The sequence below is a fragment of the Phoenix dactylifera genome, chromosome 8, assembly GCF_051530095.1.
Source record: "Phoenix dactylifera cultivar Ajwa chromosome 8, Ajwa_hap1_PhDact_Kaust_v1.1, whole genome shotgun sequence".
In the NCBI taxonomy this organism is placed as follows: Eukaryota; Viridiplantae; Streptophyta; class Magnoliopsida; order Arecales; family Arecaceae; genus Phoenix; species Phoenix dactylifera.
This window is the reverse complement of record NC_143197.1, coordinates 3961092-3982684: the sequence shown is the minus strand read 5'-3', so window position 1 is coordinate 3982684 and position 21593 is coordinate 3961092. Positions and strand designations below refer to the sequence as shown.

The 21593-nt window shown below is 36.1% G+C and overlaps 2 protein-coding genes and 1 non-coding gene across 6 annotated transcripts; 1 reads left to right on the top strand and 2 right to left on the bottom strand.

Moving 5' to 3' along the window:
- Positions 1 to 1173: 1173 nt before the first annotated feature.
- Positions 1174 to 11145, bottom strand: LOC103717481 (cytosolic endo-beta-N-acetylglucosaminidase 1). 3 transcript variants are annotated; one of them, XM_088702424.2, is made up of 12 exons: positions 10455 to 11123; positions 10123 to 10287; positions 9866 to 10003; positions 9470 to 9579; positions 9265 to 9376; positions 9053 to 9160; positions 8228 to 8340; positions 6824 to 6905; positions 4827 to 4907; positions 4288 to 4340; positions 3596 to 3731; positions 1174 to 2181 (listed from the first exon to the last, which is right to left on the bottom strand). In XM_088702424.2, exons 3-12 carry the CDS (start codon positions 9920 to 9922, stop codon positions 1417 to 1419), a joined length of 1617 nt encoding a protein of 538 aa, XP_088558550.2. In that variant the 5' UTR covers positions 9923 to 10003; positions 10123 to 10287; positions 10455 to 11123; the 3' UTR covers positions 1174 to 1416. The 3 variants fall into 3 exon arrangements, with proteins under 3 accessions (XP_088558550.2, XP_008804109.4, XP_088558551.2); XM_008805887.6 differs by lacking the exon at positions 10123 to 10287 and having other exon boundaries at positions 10455 to 11145; XM_088702425.2 differs by lacking the exons at positions 3596 to 3731; positions 10123 to 10287 and having other exon boundaries at positions 10455 to 11128.
- Positions 11146 to 17142: 5997 nt separating this feature from the next.
- TRNAP-AGG (transfer RNA proline (anticodon AGG)) lies at positions 17143 to 17214 on the top strand. Its single transcript has one exon. It is a non-coding gene; the product is annotated as a tRNA-Pro (tRNA).
- A 2308-nt stretch (positions 17215 to 19522) lies between these two features.
- ASL5 (Lateral organ boundaries (LOB) domain family protein) lies at positions 19523 to 20476 on the bottom strand. Of its 2 annotated transcripts, none has more exons than XM_008805886.5 (2): positions 20239 to 20476; positions 19523 to 19872 (listed from the first exon to the last, which is right to left on the bottom strand). In XM_008805886.5, the coding sequence occupies exons 1-2, from the start codon at positions 20392 to 20394 to the stop codon at positions 19540 to 19542; spliced, it is 489 nt and encodes a 162-aa protein (XP_008804108.1). In that variant the 5' UTR covers positions 20395 to 20476; the 3' UTR covers positions 19523 to 19539. The 2 variants fall into 2 exon arrangements, with proteins under 2 accessions (XP_008804108.1, XP_038979943.1); XM_039124015.2 differs by having other exon boundaries at positions 20257 to 20476.
- Positions 20477 to 21593: the final 1117 nt, after the last annotated feature.

Genomic DNA, 21593 nt, shown 5'->3' with positions numbered 1-21593 from the left:
CAGGTTTTATGATTGAAAATCAATAAGACGAAGTGGTAAGGAATGGCTTGATATCTTAACATCTTGCAGAAATTATAGTCCTAATTCGGGTGGAATGAAGGAAAAGAACTCATGTAGCTGACCCAACTAATTTGAGATTAAGTTTTACCGAAGTTAAAGAATAGATTTCATCAGATACCAGCACTAATGACCACTATGAAAACCTATACTATATATAAAAAGAGAATCAAAGCTAAATCAAAGAGGAATCCAAAAAGATGTGAAGGAAAACTATGGGATTGCAGGGGCACTAATCATTTGAAGATGATGCCAAAAACCAAGATCAATAAAAGGAGCAACAAGCTATAATATTCCATCATGTTTTATGGCAATTTTTTGATGATTCAGATTGAGTTTGGATATCTTGCAACATATAAGCCAAAGTGAATTGATTTAGCTGCAGTCGAGTCGTCTAGCCATTGTGAGAATAACTAGTGGTGCCTGCTGACTCATCTTTTCAATAGATCAATAACACATCCACACATTCGTTGGGCATGTTAATGGCTCTAGTCTTGTTGGATGGTATGGTTCTGTGCTGTGGCTTCTCTAAAACAATTCTTTGACTAATGACGGAAAGGAAGTAAGGTTGTCATGATTAGGGCTGGAAGAGGATCAAAATCTAATGAAGTTCATTTGGTGCTTCCATTGCCATAGCAACAGCTACTATTTCCCCCTATGATTTAGTTTTTGTTACACCACCTCAAATTCACCACATAACGAGATAGAGAAATATCTACACCCTCAGGTAGCTATAGAGGGCTATATATTCATCTGGAAGTCTTGCAACATTTTAACATGCAAGAATGGTGTGAAATATTTGCTTCTATTGAAGAGTCCATGAACCAATTGAATCAAGTTAATTATATCAGTAGTAATCAATGTGGTTAAAGTTGAACGGTAGCATCTGCAGTTGTTGACATCCCTAGATGGAGCATTCGTCTTCATCAAATCACTCGCAAGAACTAGTCATTTGCCGGCATCTGTTGATGTAGGGAGCCATTTGGCAATCACTTGTCCGCTCAGGCAATTACAGAAAACCTAATCAAAATTTTCCCAAGAAAATGATACAGCAGACTATGTCCAAGCTAACATTTGTAGCTCTTATCCACCCAATTGTCATCAGAAAAGGAGACATTTGTATCAATAGAGTTATACTTTAAATTTCACCTAACACAGGTTAACTTTTCAACCAGGCCATCTCAATAAAAGAGGAAATCAACAACTTATTTCCATTCACTTGAGCTACCCGATGACTAAAAAGCTACTTCAAAATACATCCATATAATTGTAGAAGCTTTTATGACTGTTAAAAATGATATCATATCCCTCCTCTTTCCAGTCGATTAGTATCCTGGGGAATCATGTGAATAACATAGTTTAATGCCCTTCAACAGCCAACACAAATGCTGGCGACTCGCAAAGTTTTTGACAAGCCCCATCAAGTCCGCACACCTGAATGATAAACCTGAGACTTGTAACTTCACTAGGAACATCAAGATCTGACACATAGAAGGTTTCAACTTTAGCAATCCCAAGATAACTGGGAACCTTGTAGATCCTGTCACTAGTAGCTTCCTCTGCTATTTTCTCAACATAGATACTGTACTTCATAAATGATGTTGTACTCCCTGATTTCAGCTTCCAAGCAATTTTGAGGCTGACATCTTTAGTCCCTTGAGAGCGTGAGGTCCATGAAATGTGCTGACCATCAGTGATCCATGAATCAGCTGGTGGGAATTCCATGTTCTGCTCAGAAGTGCGAATAGTGATGTGACCAAGTGATGCACAATAGGATGAAAATCCATCTGTGCTTACTGTTTCATTTTCTATTTTTGTGCTATCCACAGTAGCTGATTCAGTCACACCAGGCCTTCTCATATTATAGCCAACTACATGGATACCAGTTAATGTGTAACCACTCATCTTGACACTAGCTTCATATACAATCCATGCTGCATCAGCCAAAGCTTCCATCTTAGTCTTTCTAACTTGTGAGCAAATGATTTCATCATATTTATTTGTCAAATGGTTCACAGTTGGAAAGGTTTGTGTATCATTTATGATAAGAATGGATATCCTCCCATTAATTTCAGAAGAAAATTCAAGGCATAGTCCCAGAATAGAATTCCCAATTAATTTAACCTGCATTGGTAGAGCAGGAAAAAAATATACACATCAGATTGACTATATGATAAGGAAAAGAAAATCAACAAGGGCTTAATATATCAAAATATTTACTGAGATTAGATCAACCTGCAAAGTGGTGAAGGACAAAGTTTGAAGGAATCACACTAACTACAGAAAGGAACTTGGTATATTGACATGTAGCTTTTTCTTGGTACATCTCAGCAGTCATTATATAAAATTTGAATCAAAACCATTCCCCATGTGCTTTGAGGACAATGAAATTACTGGACTGCTAATTTTGGCTATTATTTTCTTAGAGTAACTTAACAAGAGTTTCACAAATCAAAAGGAGACATTCAGATGGTCTAGGGTTTAGGCAGAGCCCAAAATTATCACAATTATTTAACATCAGATATTGAATTTCTACATTCATATAGGTTTTAAAGGTTTGCTTTTCAAAAGAGTCCTGTGCATAGCCTTGTTGACGTTTGAAAGGTTGCCTTCAGAAGTTTTATGCAAATTTTCCATCGAAACAATCTATGTTTTGAATGTAAGTAGAAAAATTTTATAAGACAGAACATTAAGAACCACTATCAAATTATATTGGGCCAAGACCTGCCAACAACAAATTTAACAACTAAGTGAAATCTAATGTCTTATAAAAAGTCAATAAATCTAGAAGGTCACAGAGCAAGAATAGAGTGGCTGCATCATGTCATATCAGAAAACAATGCTGTTGCTTCACTTCTACCATTCTGTTCACATGTAGCTTCTGATTGTTAACTGCTAACACTGTGTCTTTGAAGTATTTTTTTAACAAAATACGGTGCCAATCTAGATACTGGCAGAATAGAAATATATAACTATCAAGCCACCATGAATGATAAAAAACAAAACTACACAAAATGCTACACACATATCAATGAGACCATCTGATGATCGTAGGACATCGAATTTGATAAATGTTTCCAGTAATTACAACTATTTATACATAAAATTCATCAGCCTTTATTTGGGAAGAATGTCTCTCCTATCCTTAAATGCCAACACGTTGAATTAGTTTCGATATTCCCTAACTGATTCTCTCAAAAGAGAAGAGGAGGGGGGGGGGGGGGGGGGGGGGGGGTAGAGTGAAAACTGGACCTTCTTATTTCCTCCTTTTCCTTTTGCTTTCATAAATTCTCAACCGACAATTGTTAAACTTGGTAAATCAGGGCACAGAAAATGTGCATATGTACATTCATGCATAAGGAAAACTACAAAAAGAAGTTATGCAAGTATATGTCAATACAAAGCTGTCTCAATCCATAGTAGTTTCTTTAAGTAAACATTTTAAAAAAGGCACACAATCGAAAAGTTTAAGTTGAACTCTAGTAATGGGTGTAGAAGTACCAACTAGTATGTTCTAATAAAACTGGAGGCTGCTTACAGAATATAAAATGTGCACAGGTAGGTCTTCCAAAGGAAGTTCTCCACAAAAGAGCATTGTTGAGAAAGAAGTATTGTCTTTAAGACTTCCTTTTGCTGTGATGTTTCCTCCACCACTGTAAGATGCATCCTTAAAACTACCAAGTGCAAGTACAACTTAATTAGAAGGGGGTTAAATCTGAAGCCATAACCAGACAAATACTGTAAAGCGAATATTATAAGTATTATTTATATATGATATGGGTAATATGCAAACCCATATATACTGACAAATACTGTATGGGTGCATGTCGACATGCACATATGGTGTAATAAAATCTTACTTAATATAACTATCACATAAATATGCAAAAACAAACTATATATGAGCCATAATGTTTGAGATGATCACTTTTACACATGCCTGCCTGAAAACCAGGATGGAAAATCTGTAGCTATGAAAAAAGACAAAAGAGGAAAAAAACTAGAACTAATATGCTGCAATATTAAAAGCTGAATTGTAGAGGAATCTAAAGATAGAATTTGAAGATAAAGAGTTTGAAGCATGAACTAAATTCTTGCAAGAGTTCCTCTTGCTGTAGCTTGAAAGCACATAAAAGTTTGCCAATTTTAGAATCTGTGAGGAATTAGATACAGAGCGATTCAAGTTTCAGGCATAAAATCTGCACTAGTAGACAATGAACTAGAACTTACTTGATGAAGGCTTGCACATCAGTTTGAGAATTCATAAAATTATGAATGAGGGGCTGCCACAAAAAATATAATTAGTTAATCATGCAACTAATCCACTAAGTTGCAAGATTTCAACTTCCTTTGAATAAAGAAAGAATGGAGATCAGATACTTCCTGTTTCACTATAAACATTGCATGACTCACTAATTAAGAAGGATAAACAATATGCACAGTGCTTAATAAATTAGTTCTAAATTAGAGATATATTATATCCCAACCCTCAAAAGAACTCAACTGGAATAAGCTGATTGGCAGAAAAGAAACATTTGAGTAAAGAAACCATATATAACAATAGTATTTTAAGACACATTAATTTTAAACAGTAAATAACCCTAAAAAAGTTGTAGAGTGCTGAAATATAAATATTAGATTTTCATCAAAAAATACAAATACTAAATACGCTCAAAGTATTTCTCAGATTGCATAAATCATATTTACAATGACAATCAACAAGATAATACAGTGCACAGTATGATAGTAAGCAATCATTTGTTGGATACCTGAAAACCTTGGCAAGAAATGTTATTCCAAGGATCATCAGCTACCTGTAGGCCTTCAATAGAAAAATGATAACCGTGACCCTGGAGATATGGAAAATTCAAGATCAAGAAATCTGTAAACAGAAATAAAATAACAGATTTAAGATGCATTTAATAAGATTATATTTTATGGAAAAAATCAAACAATCAAATAAACAAAAAAGATTCTGGAGAACAACGAAGTAGAAATAAGTATTTTAATATAGTATTGCTATTACTATCTAGCAATTGACAACATACATCACTGACAGCAAAAGACAAAGCATGATTGAAAATTGAAATTAAAAAAAAAAACAAAATACCAGAACAATAAAATATTGGAAAATATACGGAAAAATTAAGTCGAAGATAAGCAAAGGACAATGTAAAAGATGCCAAATCTGTGGGCTTAGCAATAAAAATGACATTAATATCATCCAGTTTTAATATAAAAGATTTCAAAAACTCAGTTTTAGTCAAGCTCACCAAGTTTTAATTTCAGAGATTCTGGTAGTTTCTGCTTAAGTTTTGCAGTACCAACCAGAAAGTTAGGGAAAAAAGGAATTCGAGATATAAGGAGAAAACAACAAAGAAAACATATATGTTGTAATTATAAGATATGATGTATTTTTGGAATTTCTAGATGTAATTTTGGTGTTTTTGCTTTGAGAGATGGAAATTGTTAAAATTATAAAAACAACCTTAAAAACAATGAAAATGCTAAAGAATCATATTACATACCAATTTAAAGTGTCTAACACTTAAAAACATAAATATTTAGAGAAGAAAAATATTCACAAAAAAATTAATATGAGGACAAACCTAACATTTCAATTATGATCATATCACACACCAGGGATCAACAAAAAATTTATAATCTATAAAGTGCAAAAAAAAGAGACTGCAGTTAGACATGTCTCATCAACATGCCTATAAGATATACGATCAATTTTGAAAACCTGTGCTTAATCTTCAATTACTTGAGATTAGCTCCCAATGCTTCCAATGTGCAAAAAAATTGCAAAAAAAAAGTGCTTAATTTAAGAATATGACTTCAGTGGTTTGAATTATCATTGACAAGTCAGTACCCCTTTTATAACCCCAAAAAGAAAAGAAAAAAGACACACTATTTTATGCAAATATACTCAAATAAATGAAGAAATGGTCCCAACTTAACACTGAATAATAAAATATTAACATATATGATCAGATTTGGTCGAAACCACTGAAACCAGTTGATACAACCAAACTGATTGAAATAAAACAATGCTCAGTTACCCATTCCAGCTGAAACCAATCAGTTTCTCCAGCCAAAACCTGAAACCTTGATTAAAAGGCTTGTGGTCAACCAAAAAAACCTACAAAAACATGTTTGATGGGAATTAATGCGGGCTCAGCTTAATAACAGTAGAAAATACAGTTGATTCCTGGCCACTGAATGTGGTCCCACATAAAGCCAGAAGCTGAGAGGCAAGTGTCAGAAATATCATGTATTTTTTCCTCTCTTATTTATTTCTCCTTGATATGTGTCATAGCTTTCCACTTTTATCTTGTTCCCCTTAAAAAAATTGAAAGCTACCACTTCTCTTAAATAGGCTGTGCTAGCCATGTTAACCGGCTCAGCCACTTATTTTCTTTTGAACTTTAGAAACGCGCTCTCACAGATTACAAAAATCAGCTACTCTTATATGCCTCCCTGAATCAAGCCTACACCCTTTTTTCATGAAAAATTAAAAGAAAAGAAACAAAAACTCCTAATATTGTTTAAAAAAATCCAATAGCCTAAATTTCTGCATGAGATTTGGAGAGAAGAAAGGACTCTCTAGTCAGTGGATAATGGCTCATATCAACAAATAACACATTCAAAATTTAAAACAAAATTGCAACCTAGATCACATAAGTGCATATGTAATTCAGATCAAAAAAAAATTATGGCACTAAGATAAATAAGATTATAAGATGAATAGCAGAGTACCCACCAGATCAAAATTTGAGTAGAAGGGCAGGAGTTTTGGGTAGCTTTGAAGTCTACCCCATGATTGCTCAACAAGGCCCCACCACCTGCAAATTCAGTTCAAGGACCTTAACGGATGAAGGCATACTGATGGAGTGAAGAAAGATATTCGAAACATAGATATGAAAAAGAATAAAATAGTAGTTTGTAACCTATTTAGATTGAATAATATCCACATCTTAATAATGATAATTAAAAAACAAGATAACTCGTATGACTCTACAGTGTAACAGCAAACACTGTTAAGTAAACAAATGTAATTCTTCCAATAACTCATGTGATCAAACTTCCAATTAGTATAGAATAAATTGATTTGTGCTATCTATAATATATGTAATAAGCTTAATTCCATGATTTCAGCCTTAGATATGGCTTGTTTGCTATTTGTTATCTTCAGTTAATTATATAAAGTATAGAAAAATATTTATGTTTCTTTTATTATACAGATATTTGGTTAAAACAATGAAATGTTTCAGACTGTCCATGGTGTCTTGTAAATGTCATTATCTACCATGTCAAACTAAACTAATGCATCAATCATCGGCCAAGTGTACTAGGGTGATTGTAAGCCTGATGACAGAATTGATGATAAAGTATCCAAAAGTTCCTCTAACAGCTACACAGTCTCAATATTTCTTGGAGGAAACCTTGATACTAAACTATCAAGTTGTCTAAAGCATAAACTAGATTTATCTAACAGGTCTAAAGCATTTCTGGTCCACATGAACTATCAAACAATCCCCCAAACTGCAAATTTCCTGCTTCCATGGCCAATCTCATATGACCCCTCAAGCACTTTTTTCTCTAAGACCTAGGGAGGTTGATAATATGTTATTATTATTTGATCTGGTCCTGTCTTTCCCACATGAGGGTCAGAGAATCACTCCTCCAAGCAATGGCTCTACAAAACTAATATGTTTTAGCATGCAGACAAGTGGCATTTATTTTGTTTCACTTGGGAGGGGTGCGTTTCACCATCATGTGTGACTTAGCAAGCAATCCGCAGGCCCCCAATATTGCCCATCCCACATATCAACTTTTGAGCCTCTGTGGAATTGATTCAGGTTACATTTAACTGCTTGAGGACAATCCTAGAGTGTAGGCATCCCATAACTTGAAAGAAAAGATGATTTATGCAGGTAACTCCAAGAACTAGGTAGCTTATGTTTTTGATTTCTAGTATGATCCAAGTTGAAACTATTTGGGATTTCTTATAAGCAGCTGGTAGCGGGAAACAGAATCAGGCACATGAAGTTAAAGAACAGCTTATAATCTCTACAGGACTATCTCTCGTACAAGTGGTATAGTCACCAGGTACCTCGACAAACAATATTTACAACTTTACAAAAATCAAATAACAATGTGTTACCGATTTTGTGCAGTATGAAAGTCAGGTTGTTGTTCAGTTTCATATACCCATCCAGGAGCAAATATGGCAGCTGAAATGTCATCATTCTTCAGTAAATCAAGCGCAATATTTGTCTGGGATGATTAAAAAAAGCAAGGTATAAGTTAATACAGTGAGCCATAGTTAAAAAAAAAATGCCAATTACAGGGAGGAAAAAAGTAAATCCTTCAGTAGAATCTAGCACAGTACTTATAGCAATAAATCTGCTGCTTGTGATGCGTGCCTTGGTCCTCCTAATGTACATGATTATGGCTTTGGTTATATGTTAAAGCTGGGGCCATTTGCCAGCAAGCATAGCACAGGGTACATTGCCTGCCAAGTAAAGTACTTCACCAAAGCCTATTTCATTATCTTCCTGAGTCATATCTAGTTATAGGATTAGAATGAGATGTTTAAACACCAGAACTGCAACATTCATCACAGAAAAAAAAGTATTGAAGCATGGAGGTGTTTCTATATGAAACTCAACAAAAATATGCAGCTACTTTTTGCAACTTGAGTATTCCAACATCTTGTTGCAACTTCGCATGGAGTTATCCAGCGAATGATTCATAAGGAATATAAGGTTTTTTTTCAGTTTCGAGGGCCAATTCTAGCTCATGGAGAGTACTGTGTGGTAGCAACTTCTTAACCTAATGATTGATGCAGTAACAGTAGTATCATGTTCTCCCCTTTCCAACTACATTAAAAGATCTCTTTATACTTCAACCAGTTTTTTCCTTTTCTTCTGAGTAAGAGAAATTAAAGAAATCCAGCAGGTAATCTCATAAGCGATAGGCAACATACATTCCACTGCCCGCCACCATATGTATTTCTGCCAAAAATGTCAATACCCATATATACATCAAACCTTCGATTGCCAGCAACAGTAGCTGAAACTTCAGGGTACTTTTCCTGCAAGATTTGGAAAGATCTAAATGCAAGATTTATATAGAAAAGGAAAATCCAATTTCCAGAGAATTGGGGAAAGGGGGGAAAATGGAGAACAGGCTACCAACCTTCCAAGAATAATTTACAAGAATACCATCACATACATCAAACAAAGGTTTATTTTTTTCATTCAGCTGATCTTGCCAGTCAAGTTTACCATCTACGGTCACAGCATCATACCTACATAATCAAATAAATGAAATGATAGTACAATTCTTGAAGAGAAGTAACAAAGTTCTAATGTTAAAGAACAAAAAAAAAATGTTTTATCACCATATGACCAAGGATCCTGGGACAGAGGAGTGCATAGTCTGAGACAGGTGACGAATAAACTCTTTCAAGTTATCAATTTGCTGCAAGTCCAAGTTAACTTCCATATTGACCTTAAAAACATTTTACAATGTCAGCTCTCAAAAGATTCTAAAGAAAAGGCCTCCAAACAGTAATCAAACAAACAAATCCCCTATCAGGCAATCACACAGTTCCATAGGACCGGATTACAGAAGACATACTAATACATGCCCCCCAAGTTTATGATGATTATCTAAGTTCTAGTTATGCGAAAAAGTTCAAGAAATCAGAATTAACGAACAAATAACGCAACCAGATGCAAGAAAGTGAATGGACTAGAGGACGAAAGGCAAAAAATAAAGGATTAATGTGAATTACCAGCCAGCCATCAAAGCCCAAGGCTGTAGCTAGTTCTGTCAACCGCTCAGCATACATTCGAGCAGATGTTTTTGATGAAAGCAATGTGTTGCAAATCGCAGCGCCTTCATCCCATTCTGTGAGGAACGTTCCCAACACCTTCATATCCATAATCGATGAAAACATGAAATTAATAAACATCGACATGCAAGCTTTCCTGTTCAATTATATAAACCACAGTTGTTTCTTTTATATACACAGTTCATCTATGTAAAGACCTGGTAATCCTAGACTCTTTCGTTGGCTCCACGCATCACCAACCCAAGAATACAGCATTAAACTCCCATTGATTTTACTTCATAATTTCTTAAAAATGTAAGTAGTCCGATCACTCAGAAAACATCATCAGTCACATGTTACAGCTCCCAACGTAGTCGAACAAACTACACAAGAAAATCACATAGACGCCTAATCAAACCCCACAATCCAAAAGATTTAAATGACCCTCTATAAAAGAGCGCAACAAATCCACCAATCCAAGATTACTCAACCACCTTGTCGAAGGAGAAGAGAACCCTATTTCGAAAGGAAACCACAGGAAAGATCGTACCTTTACGCCGTGGGTGTGGGCGGCGTTTGTCCAGCACGGCGGCGGCAGCGTGACGAGGTAGTGGGAGAAGTAGATGAAGACGTCCATGAGGTGCCAGTGCCATATGGCGTAGGCGCCCGGGTTAGCCCCGCCCTGGACCCAGATGTCGTCCCGGTACCCGCCCTTGAAGTCGTGGCAAGCCAGAAGCCTCCGCCGCGCCGGCAAAACCCCGGCCGCGGAGGAGGGGAGAGGGACAGAGGCTTTGTTGAAAGGGAAGTGGAAAGATTCGAAGTAGGACCTGGACTCGAGGGCATCGAGGTTGGTGATTGGGTAGGAGATGGGGGTGGAAGGCTTCGAGGGGTCGAAGGGCGGCTCCCACGGCCGGAGCTCTTCTTGGGGGGGCTCTTTGTCGGGCTTGTCGGCCATGGCAACGACTCGGCAGAGGAGGCGGAGGGGCGGGAGGAGGAGGCGGCGAAGGGCGGCGAGGACTCCGCGACGACCTCGAACGCAGGGAAGGGGTACCCGGAGACGGCCGATTTGACCCCGAAATGCGTGCATTCTTCATATAATCGTCAAACATTTTTTCTTTTGAATGGAATACGATCGTCGAAAGATTCCATATCGTAGTGTTGGAAGAACAGAAAGTTTTATTTACCTATCCTATATTGTGACCTACTTGACGGAATCCTCACGCACAGGAGCATTTGGGAAGAAAAATAAGAAAAATAGTTTTTGCTACTTAGTCCCCATCAAATATAGGATGTCATTCTAGGCCCCCATTTTTCTCTTCTTTTTTTTTTTAAAAAAAAGACTATGATATCTCAGTTATAAACATCATTCAGGTAATGTTGCACTTTAATATGGTGGCTTCTTCCTTTCTTTCTCCTTTCCTCTTTTTTTTTTTTTTTTGACCTTTTTGAGATGGTGCTTTCTTTTAACCACAGCAATCCTAGAGAAAATTGTATAAAGAATCATATTAATTTAATGATACTCTAAGTTATTAAACTATTTCAAAATTGGCTTCTAGTGTTACTTTATTCATATTTCTTTATTAAGTCAAGATGAAATAATAGTTATGAAACACCATATTATATGCAAGATTATTGACAATGATAGCAGCATGACTTTAACCCACCTTGGGTACTCTAAACTATAGATAGAAAAATTTCTACCATATTACCTCATTATTGTTAGTTTCATTTAACAGGTGATAAAAAAATTTAGCTGATCATATTTTGTACGCTATCCTTTAGTGACTAAAGCGTATTTTCTTTGCAAGTGGATTGAATTGACTTGTTTCGGACCTAGAATCGATTTGAAATTAATTCAGTGCAACCCAAATTGAGTTATTTGGATTAGGCTTGAATTTTAAAAAATGACCCATTTCATATATATATATATATATATAAAGTTTGGATCCTTAAAGTCTTAAACTGAACCCAAACTGACCCGAACCATTTCAAAAGCAGTATCCTATATATTTCAAAATGCTCCTTAAAAAAAAATCTACTTTTATTACATAATTTATCCATAATATGTGTTACTAATGATTATGTATCAAGATAATTAGTCAAATCTCATATATATATTGTTGATAATATTTAATTATTGTTTACTATTATTTTATCGTGTAATATGTTTATAATATACCGATTTATATATGTTTGTTATGATTTATGTTTAAACTATTTTTTATTAGACTTTAACCCAAGAATTTTTTGGGTAGATAAAGTTATATCAATCTAATCTAAACCCGAGAAAATTGGATTGGTTTGGATGCAATTCTTTGACCCCCTTCAACTATGGATTAGATTTGGATTATACTCATCTCTGAACCAACCTGGTCAGCTTGCAACCCTACTCTGTATATGATCACCCACTTTATGACTTTAGGGAAGATATCAATAAAGAAACACTAGCTTCCTATCATGATAGTGTGGCCAATCAAGTTAAATTTTATAATACTAGTGATAGAAACCTAATGCGGAGATGAAAGGATTAACATACCCTACTTTTCATGGACATGTAAAATTAACAATTCTAGGTCTATTGGTCAATTCATTTAAGAATTCATTTGTTTGAAAGAACACCATGTTTCTTATTGCCCTAAAACTTAATTTATTGGCACATATACCTAATCATATAAAAGATCGCATCCATGCAAACTAAACAACACATTACAAATCAAAGAGCAACGGTTTGGCAACATAATAGAGATATATCTGCAAAAAAGGTTTACTAACAAGATATTTGTTATTAACATGCTGCTTCCAAGGAAAATTCCACCCTTAGGCAAATAGATCTTTATTCTTGTATTAAAAAAAGAAACCCCTCCATCTCAAATTGGAATATATGCACCCTCCACCAAAAGACTTTGGAATATGGGGGCAAAAGGCGCTTTCACATGCGTGTGTGTCGAGTTATTAATTCTTTCTCTAGTAGGACCTCTATTCCACTAGCAACCTCCAATGCCCTGTCATTGTAGGACGACGAGGAACATGTTCTTGACTTTTGTTAGATTGCTTGGTCTTCTGTAAATGAGAAGAGCCAATAAGGTTCCACCTCGTGAGCCAGAACCATGGAAATAACAACAATGGCATGTAAAAATCTGCGTTCACTTCTCTCTCAGACACAACGTATTAATGAATGTCGACATTGTCGGGAAAGGGATTGCTTCAGTCTTAGGTCATAGCAGTTGAAAAATGGTTGCTCGTCTCCTTTGCGTTGGAATGGTAAAAGTTTCACAATTTCAATTTTGATCTTTGTTTTCCCTTATCGCAATCCCGTATCTAAGAATAAGTATCTTGCTTTCACTTGTTAGGTATATAAAAAAGATCATTTTTGGCTTGTTTGGTTCGCGGGAAGCATTTTTTTCTCATTAAAATATGATTCCTCATGAGAAGTAGATTTCTGAAAAGAGGATGCCTGGAAAAATACTTTTAGCATGTTTGGTTGACCATGGAAAGGTGACAGATTTATAGAGTACTTATATTTGGTTGACCATCCACTTTTCTAGAAAAGTTACGTGCAATTCCTATTATACCCTTAATAAAAATTAGGTCTTTAATGCTCGATGATAGCTGAATGACTTTTTTGGAAAAAAATTAAAATGTTTCAATTTTCGAATCACGAAAAAGTAATTTTTCTATGTTTCTCATGGAAAAGATTTTTCGATGAAACGTAGGATCATATTCCCACAGAAATACTACTTTTCCATCTATCTTTTTTGAAAACTCCAACCAAACAAAAGGCATCTCTTTACTTTTTTGTTGACCACGCTTTCCTCCATTCTTTTCCCGCAAACCAAACGAGCCCTTTATGTAAATTTTGTGTGGCATTACCCCTACTTAAAAAAAAGAGACTCGCTTTCTCATTCTTAGAATTATAATGCATTCTATTTTGCACAATCTATATCAGTTGTAATATAAATAGTTATAAAATAATTATTTGCTACAAATAATTAAAATAAAATATATATTATTTGTATGCTCATATTTTGATTTAATTCGAGCCAAATTTGAATATGCTAAGTCTAATTTTAGCTCGGCTCGTTTCATTACTGGGTGAACCAAATTTGAGAACACTTTACTTGTTTCATTATATATTATTTGTATGCTCATATTTTGATTTAATTCGCGCTAAATTTGAATAAGCTAAGTCTAATTTTAGTTCGGCTTGTTTTATTACCGAGCGAACCAAATTTGAGAACTTTACTTGTTTCGTTGTCCTAGCTGCACCATGATTTGACTAGGTTGGTTTGGCTTCACTCTCGTAACTTTATTATTGTTTTTTTTTCCTATCCTTCTTTTACCTCCTCTTTATTTCTTAGAGAATATTAAAAAATAAATTAAATCTAAGATACATTTTTGACCCGATCTCTATTATTTTAGGCTTCCGAGATGATGTGAATTTGGATTTCCTACTTGATATATAAATTGTATTTTCATTCTTCTCCTGACGGTTCATTCAATTAAGAACCAAATTGTGCTTAATTCAAGATCTGAAAAGTTATGTAATTCAAGTCAATTCATGAGGCCTATCCATACATCTGCCTATCATTTATAATAGTTTCTGATAGATGGTTTTTAATCAATTATACAAATTTTGAAGATGGAAAAATATCAACTATGCAAATTAATAGCATGCTAATGATGCTAGTTTAACTAAATGCATTCCATAGAATGGCCGATCATATCATTATCAGGATTCTACTTCGAAAGTAAGTCAATATTTTTCTTTCACTCTAGTTTATTTGAGATCAAAAATAAAGACAGTGCAAAGCCTTCCACCACCTACAAAATTAATTAAGAAAGAAATTTTCAAGTTTTAGTTAAGAGTCATCAAAGAGGGATATACAGCCTACTTGAATCATGAACTATGGAGTGTAAGAAGCCACATTTGCTGTTTGTGAGGTCACTGTCGACTGCCGAGGCATTGACTTGAAATGGACATGGAAGAAACTTGAAACGAAACAAGCTAAAAAGAGGTTTGGATCAATGGTACGTAGTTCTCGCAATGTCGTCCACCCAAAAAAACTATCCATGCTTCCCTCCTTTACACCTGGAGAACACTTGGTTATGGGAGGTCCATCTCCTCCGTACTTCTCTTCACAAATCTTCCCTGCCACCCACCATTATCAAAGGAGAAATTAACCTTAGCAAAGCATGACATGTATTAATATCTTTAAGGCGAAACATGAGCGAGATAGAGAGCAAAATACCTTTAACCTGGGTCTTTGCTCCGCATTCGATTTTTGGCACTTCTCCTACCTAAAGATATATATAACTAAAGAGAAATCGGATAATGCTTATATAACATATCCAAAATAATATAAATCATCATATATCCAAAATATCTTATAATGCTTGGCTATATCTAGACTATATTGAAGGTGAAAATAAATATTGAATTTGTTCTAACATAGTGAGAGACCACAAGTTGTACTAACCAAATATGCTCATGCATCCATGACCTCCTCGTAGTTCAAGCTCAGGTACAAGGAGAAGGTGCTCTTTGCCTCCCAAAACCCTACGTTCTCTCCTTTTGCGAAGTAATTATTTCATCTTCTTCATCGTGGCTGGCTTTGCACTAAGATTGTCCCCTTGTCATGAAATTCCAGTTATGCTCGTCGTCTCCGATACCCCAAACTCTCTCTAGCTCATTCATGATATCAATCTCAACCCAAATCAGGTAGTCCAATGAGACGGTGACGCAGGCATCTTCCATGCAAGGCTCCTCCTTTGAGCTTCTTAGAGTAGGTTTGTGTCCCCCCATCTTCATTAGATTTTATTGCACTAGGATATATAACTTGTCCATATATATATATATATATATATATATATATATATATATATATATATATATATATATATATATATATATATATATATATATATATATATATATTCATTAGATTCTAAACTCTTCCAATTTGCCATGGTAATCCTGAGTGACACCTTATCAGTGGAGATTGGTCAGTTTGTGGAAAGCCAGTCCTTGGAAGGAGGGTGTATTCGGCCTATCAGCCCACGAGAGTCATGTGGTGTGATGGGTTGGGCTGCAGAGTTAGGTGGTAATTCACAAAAAGAGCCAACCTAAGGATTCAGGACCAACCTCTGCCCTTAGAGGACTATAGTGGTTGAACTTGACGTGCATGGCTCGAATTCATGGCTTGGTTTTGCATGAATGGTTTGGACTAACCTTTGAGGTGACGATATACTTTAAAGAGTTAGATAAGAGTTTCCCAAGCTAATTTATTAGTACAAAATTATCTGTCCCTTATTAGTTAAGGAACTTCAAATACAGAAATACGGGGTTAGTGATCAACAATGAGGTAATAGCGAGTAGAGATGGTGAAAAGTAATGATAAATTGGCATGAATGCTAGCCGAGCATTGCTTAGAAAAATTTGCTAGCTTAGAAAACTTTGAAGTTCAAAATTGTCATACAAATTTGCTAGCTTAGAAAAATTGGTCAGGTTGGACTAATTCAATTCTAGCTTAATATAGTTTCAGTTCAAAATAAACCTAGCCAAGATGACCTCTTTCTAATTGGCATGTTGAGTTGTTGAATGGACCAGCCTAGTTGGATCTCTTCTTGTATGATTTACAAGTAGATTTTATAGCAAGGGCATGTTTGGCGTTGTTTTTACTCTGTGAGAAGAGGAGAAGTTAAAAGCTAAAGTATTGTTTCCGCTTTCTACAAGGAGAATGAGAAACCAGAAGCATGGTCTTTTAGCTTCTCCTAATTTTTTTTATATATTTTTCTATAGAAGCACTTTTTAAATAATGCTACAAACACTTTTTTTTTTTTGAGGCAATTGCTTTAAAAGTCGCAAAAGTACTTTTTTTAGAACAACAACTATACCATGTCTTATCTTTTCCTAAAAACACTTGTTCTGGACGTTTCTCCTTGTATTAAGATATTTAAACATGTTAGCAAATACTTATTTTTTGCTTTAGAAGTCACAGAGATTTTTTTTTCAAAAAAAAAAAGCAATATCAAACATGCCTTGAATACCTTCTAAATAAAATGGTACCAAATACTTATTTTTCTAGAAAATACTTTGCATTAAAAGTCACGAAAATCTTTTTTCTTTTGGGTAGGACATGAAAGTCTTTTTTTTTTGGTTTTCAAAGGAATGCTTTGCATTGTATTAAAGTTGTCTACATAGTTGTCTATTATTTTATAATCTACAACGTAGCAACTCAGGGCATTTGGTCTAGTGGTATGATTCTCGCTTAGGGTGCGAGAGGTCCCGAGTTCAATTCTCGGAATGCCCCTTTTTTTGTTTTTGTTTTTGTTTTTTGCTGCTTTCAAGTTAAAGAAGGGTTAAGAAACATTGCAGTTTGTCTACTGAATGCTCAAACCGTTTTGAATACTTATTTACTTTAACCACCTTCTACATTTACAACATACTTCTTAAGTAAACAACAAGGGTTAAGAACCATTGCAGATGGTCTACTGAATGCTCACACCGTTTTGAATACTTATTTGCTTTAACCACCCTTTACGTTTCCAACAAACTTCATAAGTAAACAACAGAAAGTAAGACTGCTGGCTTTATTAAAACAGAAGATCATAACTCGATTCCTTCATGACAGCATATTGGGAAGAAAAACAAATCAAAGTACAGTTATATATGAACTTATAAAAAACTTTGGAGGCTCCCTCAAAAGAGAGGATCGTTTTCTTTATTTCTTTGCTTGGGTTCATTCTGAATCAAGGCAAGTTGGAGACTGATGAATTGTTGTCTTTATATGTAACTTCGTCATGACCTTATTGGACTGCTTTTTTTACTCCATTGACCTTTCTCTTAGCCTACCAATCCTCCTAGCTCGGGCCATTCCGTAATGAAATAAAATAAACAGCTTCTCTTCCCATCAAGTACCCGAAGAACTTCATCGCATGTGAGCGCATGATTTTGGGCAGAAACTCCTCCTCCGGCCAGGAAAGTGTTGCATCAATGGACGTGCACTTGGTGAAAAATAACAATAGGGAGTGGATATTGGTGAGCTTAATTGATGAGGCTAAGTTAATTGAACCACATGATGTTGATAACAATAGGATCAAGAGCAACTAGAAGTGCACTAGAGAGCGAAAATGACTTTGGAGATTAGAAATATGGTCAGCTGATCAGCCATGAAACATCATGCAAGAAATTATCATGAAAAAAGAAAAAGAGGGAAATAGTAAATGGGAAAATGTTCTCTCATGGAAGAGCTTCTCCTGAAAATTTGAACAACTAGAAGGTACTAAAACATTAAGTCCATTTATATATGTAATTTGAACAGCTAAAAGTTACCAATATGCAGCAGCCCAGAACTTCATCCAAAAAAACTAGCTAAAAGGTATTATTTGAATTTCTTGACTTAGTATAAGGGTCTAAGATTTACTTAGTATATAGCTAATATAGGACTAACATACGCTCGTATGAATCCTCGCATATTTCTCTTATTTAAGCCGTGGCATTCTCGCCAAGCTAAGGCTTCAAATTCATTCAAATCTAATTATAAGTACCACAAACAGACCGTGGTAAGCCCTAATGGGCCTGTATTGTAGTATCCTCTAGTCCACATAGGCTATGGGCCGGATTTGTTCTGATGCCTTCGGTCACAACCTATGATCTTATCTAAAAAGACTAGCCAGAAGATATTATTTGAGTTTCTTGCTCTTGTATAAGTACTCAAAATCTAACCAGTGCATAGCCGATATAAAACTAAACACATGCCCCCACATGGAACCTCACATGATATGTTCTCTTATGAAAGAGCTTTAGTTCTCTCAAGGCTAGGAGATGCAGTGACATGATGACTAGCCATATAGAAGAACATTGGCAAATAGCGTTGCTCCCACTAGCTCAATTTAACGACATATGCATGGAGAGTACATAATAGGGGCAAGATTATTTGTGTGTGAGAGAGAGAGAGGCAACGAGCATCATAAGACATAAGTTTGCCCAAAAGTTTAGATTAAGAAAAATACAAGGGGAAGAAACTTCCAGTCAGGCGTGGCGCATTAGTTTTATAAACCCTGGACATTACATTGATAGGCACACGGAGGGGCATGGTATCTCTCTCGCGCGTGGAGAAACTTGTGCACTCTCCATTCTTATAGAGAAGCTTGTGGCCTGTGAAGATCGATGCCCCCACGTCGTGAAACCAACGGAGTTAAAAGGTTGAGATTCCAAAGCCGCCGGCTAGAAATCTCATTTGGGTGTCAAGGTCACCGACTGACTTTAAAATTTTAGATAGAAAGGTTAGTCTTGTAAGCAAATTAATACATGGACCACTTCCATACTCTACGTCCCACATGCTTGGGCTGACCTTTAAGTACTCCAAAAGATTCATCCTATGGTTAGTCCTCGACTAAGCACATCTCTCTCTCTCTCTCAAAAGCGTCTCTCTAATTTGTTAATAGAAGGGAAAAAGAGAGAGGTAGATCGCTTGTCATAAAAAAGAAGATAGAAGACCTTAGATTATAAGGGTCATAATTTCATATAAGGCCCCCCCTCTCTCTCTCTCTCTCTCCACCTCTCTCCATGGATAACCAAGGAAGAAAACAACACCATCTAGTAGTACTTCATTGCAATAAAAGAGAAAACAAGTCTATGTCCAAAGAGATTCACTCTTGAGAGGTTCCTGAGCTACATTGCTTGAGGAGCCATAGTTCATCAACTGAGGCATGCCATTAAGATTATTATGCATCAGAAATGATTTGTCATCAGGCTGCATCTGCTGATCGGTCGATGGTGGCTCCTGCTGCATTTGAATGCAAAGGATCTCAGTTTGAGCAACGGCGAGCTGCATCTGAAGTTGAGACACTTGATTCTGGAGGAAAGAGATGGCCCCCACGCAGCCGTAAACCGGGTCCCTCATCCTTGCGTTGGCCTCGTAGACTAGGCTGCTCACAGCATCTGCTCTCTGATGAACCGGAAGTTCCTACAGTCAATGAAAACCAAGCACATAAACAATGGTGAGTCCCATAAAAGAAGAAAAGCATGATCATGTGTTTCTTGAAGTTAATTATTTGATTATAAAGAAAGACATTTAAGGAAAAGATTAACTATTTTTAGAGCATAGCTTTAGCAAGATACTAAAAGGTATCGTTTCACTCGTTTATATGGATATGTTCATGCTTCTTTGCATGTGCTTATGTGCACATGAAATTGGCAACAGGATTTTTTGAGGGAGGAAATTACGCAACAAAGTAGCTCAAATTAATGCAACCTTTGATTCACTAACTTTAAAACCCTATATATATGCATGCAAAGGTTTAGAGAGGGAGACACAGAGAGAGAGAGAGACCTGCAGCATCTTGCTTACATTGCTAGCACCGAAGACTTTGTGAACCATTGCAAACTTGTGGGGGTCATCTGAAGGGAAGAAGGGGGCAAAGATGCAGTCCTTTGTGCACCGCCTCCGCAATAGTTTGCAGGAAGCGCACGGTGAGCTCCCTCCCATTTGCTAAGAGTTGTCACAGGGATCGAGAAGTGGAGAGAGGTGGAGGCCGGAGGATGGAGCTAGGTGTCGTAAGGCTGCTTCACGAGGGGGAGCTGAAGGTAAATGGAGAAGGTTGTGCCTATTTATAACGAAGGCCTTGTGAAGGTCCTTGGATATTTCTTTTTAAAAAAAGAAATTACAAAATAGAAGTTAGTAAATCCTCGGGTTTTCAAGAGACCTCCTCTAAAACAAGCCTTCCACTGACTATTGAAATCCCAGCATAGCAGTCATACAGATAGCAACAACTATTTTTATTGATAAAAACATAAAATTCATCATTAGGAATCTTAGTTCCAACTCAATAAGTGATCATGTTCAATAAGTAGAATTTAAAACCTTGCTACAGTTTGTCGTATGTCTACAAGCATGTGTCCATGTGATGACTTTATGAAGTCTATTACTGCATGCTATACATCGTCAAGATACAGCAACTGATCGTACGTTTTAGATATTCGCAGTTATGCTATGGAAATCCCTCAACATAGATTTGAGGCTTGAAGCAGTACCTAGAGACTACGTAGATACGTGCCCAACAATTATTGTGATCATAATGCACTTGCCTTTGTTGCTGTCATTAAGATCGAGTTCCCTACCCTAGTCGTAATTGCCTTGGCTCCGTGTCAAATGAGTTAGATAGTAGTTCAGCGTGATATGGCTGGACTTAAATGAGTTGCTCAACTGGTCTACACTGTGTCCACGGAATGATTAGCAGCCTTACGGCCGGGCTTTTAAATAACTCGCCAGGGCGTCTGGTACATGGAGTACGAGATGGTTTGTAGAGCTTTCACCTACTGCACACCATGAACTTGCATGAGATGTTTTATAAATGCATCAATAATTCTATTTAAGACTGTCGAAAACTCACAGATGGAAAGCACAAAAAGGTATTTTGCAGTTGCAAATGAAATGACTTGCTCCAACCCAATTACATTTCATTGGTTCGAAGTCCAATAATATTTTTTTATTGTCTCTAATATGAAGTTTGAAACTATGTTCATCATGAGGCAATGCCCGGCCATGCCAGCATACAACTTCACCAGTAGTTCTAAAATGAAACTGAAGAGGCAGCAAGCATTGGTAAAAGAAAGAATTACTCGCAATGCCTAACCAAATAGTTGAAATAATATTCGACAGCTATGCATGCATATCTACAATTGTTT